The sequence below is a fragment of the Nicotiana tomentosiformis genome, chromosome 5 (genome assembly GCF_000390325.3).
Source record: "Nicotiana tomentosiformis chromosome 5, ASM39032v3, whole genome shotgun sequence".
In the NCBI taxonomy this organism is placed as follows: domain Eukaryota; kingdom Viridiplantae; phylum Streptophyta; class Magnoliopsida; order Solanales; family Solanaceae; genus Nicotiana; species Nicotiana tomentosiformis.
In genome coordinates, this window is record NC_090816.1 from 25455951 (window position 1) to 25459731 (window position 3781).

General features: G+C 35.0%; 1 protein-coding gene across 1 annotated transcript; it reads left to right on the forward strand.

Moving 5' to 3' along the window:
• Window positions 1-498, forward strand: LOC104096124 (SKP1-like protein 1). Its single transcript, XM_009602435.3, has one exon. The coding sequence runs from the start codon at window positions 1-3 to the stop codon at window positions 496-498; it is 498 nt and encodes a 165-aa protein (XP_009600730.2).
• Window positions 499-3781: the final 3283 nt, after the last annotated feature.

Genomic DNA, 3781 nt, shown 5'->3' on the forward strand with positions numbered 1-3781 from the left:
ATGGCATCATCATCAACAATGGGAGAGGAAACAATGTTGACATTGAAGAGTGGTGATAATGAAGAATTTCACCTTGAGGAATCTTTGGTCTTACAGTCTGATCTTATCAAGACCATGGTGAAAGAGGAACGTGTTTCCACCATCCCATTGCCTAGCATCAAAAGCAAGACGCTGGTTAAAATCATTGAATACCTCAAGAAACATGCGGAGCTCACTGCTACCTCGAACAAAGAAGACTTCAAGAATTTCCAGAAAGAGTTTGTGAATGTTGTCTTAGAAGAACTGCTTGACATAACCGTGGCAGTAAATTATCTTAAAATCAGTGGTTTGCTGGAATTCTGTTGCCAGGCTGTGGCTGACAGAATAAAGGACAAGAGCGTTGAAGCCATTCAAAAGATTTTTAAAATTGAAAGTGATTTCACCTCAGAAGAAGTGGCAGAGTTTAAAAGGGAAACTCCTTGGGCCTTTGAAGGTGACCTTGATGATACCACCAACTAGGGTTTTATGGTAGTGAAGGAAGCATTTATATTTGATCTGAATAATCCTATAGATTTGATTTCTTTCATGTACCGATTTGGTGGATATGTGTTTGATTTTTGAAATAAAGCTTTATGTTAACAAAAAGGTAGTATCTGATATAGTGAAGGGTGTTTGATAGTATTTATCTATTCCTTAAAACCTTTGTATTCGATCATAATTTATATGCTATCTATAGCTACTTTTGTCTTCGTGTTGGTTCGAGTGATATTTGAAATTAATCATAATAGATCTCTTTCTTGTATCGATCAAGCTAATATCATTTGAATTTTGAAGAAAAAAAAGTTATGCTAATAAAAGAAAATTCATATATAATTCTTAATGAAGGATGGTTAAAAATATTCAAGTCCAGAAAACCTTTGATATGTTCAGTATTTCATGTTGGTTCGATTGATATATTTGAAGTAGCTATCATTTGATAATGATTAAGTGTCAATATATCAGCTTGGTGTTAATTCCACCCACACCATCTAGCTATTTCGGCATATAAACCTTTTGTTTTTCTTGAATTTCTCATATTATTGCATGAAAAGGTTTTAGCATATATCTTTCATCAAAGGCAACCAGCAGGTAGTTTATTATGGATATCTACGTGCCATCAAGTAAGTTTCCTTTTAAATGAATTGTTGTAAAATAATCATGTCACGGCCCAATTTACCATGATGTCGCCCAACGTCGCTTTTAGGCAAGCCAACGGTGAACTACCCATTTAATTTCTCATTTTTAATAACTTTAAAGTTTTTAATTTTTATTAAATGCGAAAACAAATAGTAAGTGAGCGTAGTAATGTAAAGTATAACTAAACGGGTAAATAAAATAGTGGATTAAATAATCAAAACCCGTGTGTGTCTATTAGAATTCCAAATATCCGGTGTGCACGAGTATCTAGTAGAATATACAAAACTCTCGTCGGCTAGGAGAAGGCAGAAAAGAAAAGGATAACACTAGATCAAGAAGGAAAGGTGGGCGTTGGTATGTATTTATAAGGTTTGTTTAGCTTTGGTGAAACTTTAACTTTTTCCCCCTCCTCCTCTCATTCTACTAAAAATCAAGTTATGCCTTTCTCACAATTATATTCCTCCCAGAGCGGCATCCGAACACCTCATAAGAAGAGTATGCGAAACTTTGAGGCAAGAAATTGAAGATTCAGTCTTCATTCATAGCTCAGAGACTCAAACTCTCTCTTTTCCCTTGGTCTAATTTTCGATTTGTTCACTCTTCTCTTAGGAAAGTATTTACCTGCACGACTTAAGCTCTTCGTGTATTTGCTCTTTTTTCGCCCACTTTTCTTACTATCTGAGAAACTACAGCAACAACACATGCACTTGAAACTATTGCCTGTGCTACCCATTATATGGATACCACCTCTGCTCCGGTTCCAGTCGTCCTGACCGGGGATGAAGCTATGTGTGGCCAAGGGTAGTTAACTAAACACTCTTCGCCGATAAATTATACTGTGTATAGGATAAATATTATTTGTTATTAATCAAAAAATAGACTTTGAGCACCCTTATATATTACTTGTTATGAATTTTATGGGTTCGCCCGCTGGACTCCTGACATTTGCCAATTAGTCACATTTGTAATGTGTCAAACATTGAAATTTTCAAACAGTGGCAAGAACGTGTTTTTTATTCACTATTCTATATCCATAATGTTGCACAACTCATTGTTCACCCACAGCTTAATTAATGGTGTCCAAGCATGTTTTAGTTCCAACAAAAAGTTTCCTTTAATGTCTATTATAAGTTTTAAAACCCAAAGCTATAGAACAAAGCTTATAAAGAAAAAACAAGAAAAGAATCTTATACCTCAACGGGAAAACTTTAAAGTTAAAGCCTACTTTAGAGAGTCGTCCATATCTCCTTCAAAGACCCATGCATGTTCCTAGAAAATCGTTTTCTTTCTCTTGCTTGAAATCGCATGTAATATTGAATATCATCTCATCTGTATAGCCTCATGCAACTTGTCCTTCATCCTATCTGCAACTATCTCCAATTAGCTTAGGCAAGTAATGTGGCAATAATTCGAGTAAGATGGTGCAATAACAGAAAGTGCTACTTACATGAAACCAATAACTAATGAATGTATTCAAAATCCAAACTAAATGTTTAATATTTATATACTTGCACAATATATCTATTGTGATCTGGCAGACCATGGAATCAGTGGTATAGTGATGTTTGACTATAATTATATATTTTTAGTGCATTACTTACCTTACATTTAGGCGCTTTAATGCTAAATCGTATTATATGTGTGCTTAATTGAGTTTTTTTTATGTGTAGCTACTTTGGAGATGAAATTGGGAGCGAACTAGAGATTTTATATGTATTTTATACACTACAAGATCGGGTTCATGATTATTTAATTATTAGACAATGATTGAAGTTTAGTATTATAAAAGAAGACAAAAGAAAGACAATAACAAATTGAAAAAGAAAGGAACAGAATGAGAAATTAAGGAATGCAAAGTTTAGCAGCTAAGCACAAAGTAAATAAAACTCGGGCAGAAGTCAGGCGACGCGAGGCAATTATCTCGCGTTTAAGCTCGCGTCGCGCAGTCGAGAGCGAGATGCTTCGCTCATTCCGCGAGGCGACGCGTGGTCTGGGTTTCAAGTCTATTTTGTCTTCTTTTTGGCTTTGGATTTGGTTATTTCGTCTACGCCTTTTTCTTAGACCTATAAATAGTCTTTAAACACCATTTTTACATAAGAGTTTTGGGACGAATGGAGAGCACATAGCCGGAATTCATCAGATTCCATCTTTCTTCCATTAAACTTAGTAAACTTTACGTATCTTTGGATGAATTGTTGTTTTTCTACCATGTCTATATGGAGCTAAACTTCGCGTTCTAGGGTTGTGGTTGTCATGAATATTGAAGTTTATTAATTATATTACCGTTAATTAGAGTTATCATCTTTGGTTGTTTCTCTAATTCTGTGCATAATTGCTTAATTGTTTGGTCAGCCGTTGAGTTCTATTTACTATCTATGCTATGCTTGGGAAAGCCGTGTTTAGATTAGAGTAGAATTAGAGAGAGCTTATTTTTGAACCCGTGGCACGGGAAAAGATTTCGCGGTTAGGATATGAATATACCTAACAGTCTTGCTTAGTTGAATACCGTATTATATCCGTTCATGATAGATTCAAGACCATAGGAATATAGGGTTGATATATTATGGATAGATGGATAGTATTGTGAGAACATGCTATTTATATAAACGATCCGGTCAACTAGCAA

What these genes read in the sequence shown, in the direction of transcription:
- LOC104096124 (XM_009602435.3), top strand. Translation starts at nt 1, where the DNA reads ATGGCATCATCATCAACAATGGGAGAGGAAACAATGTTGACATTGAAG.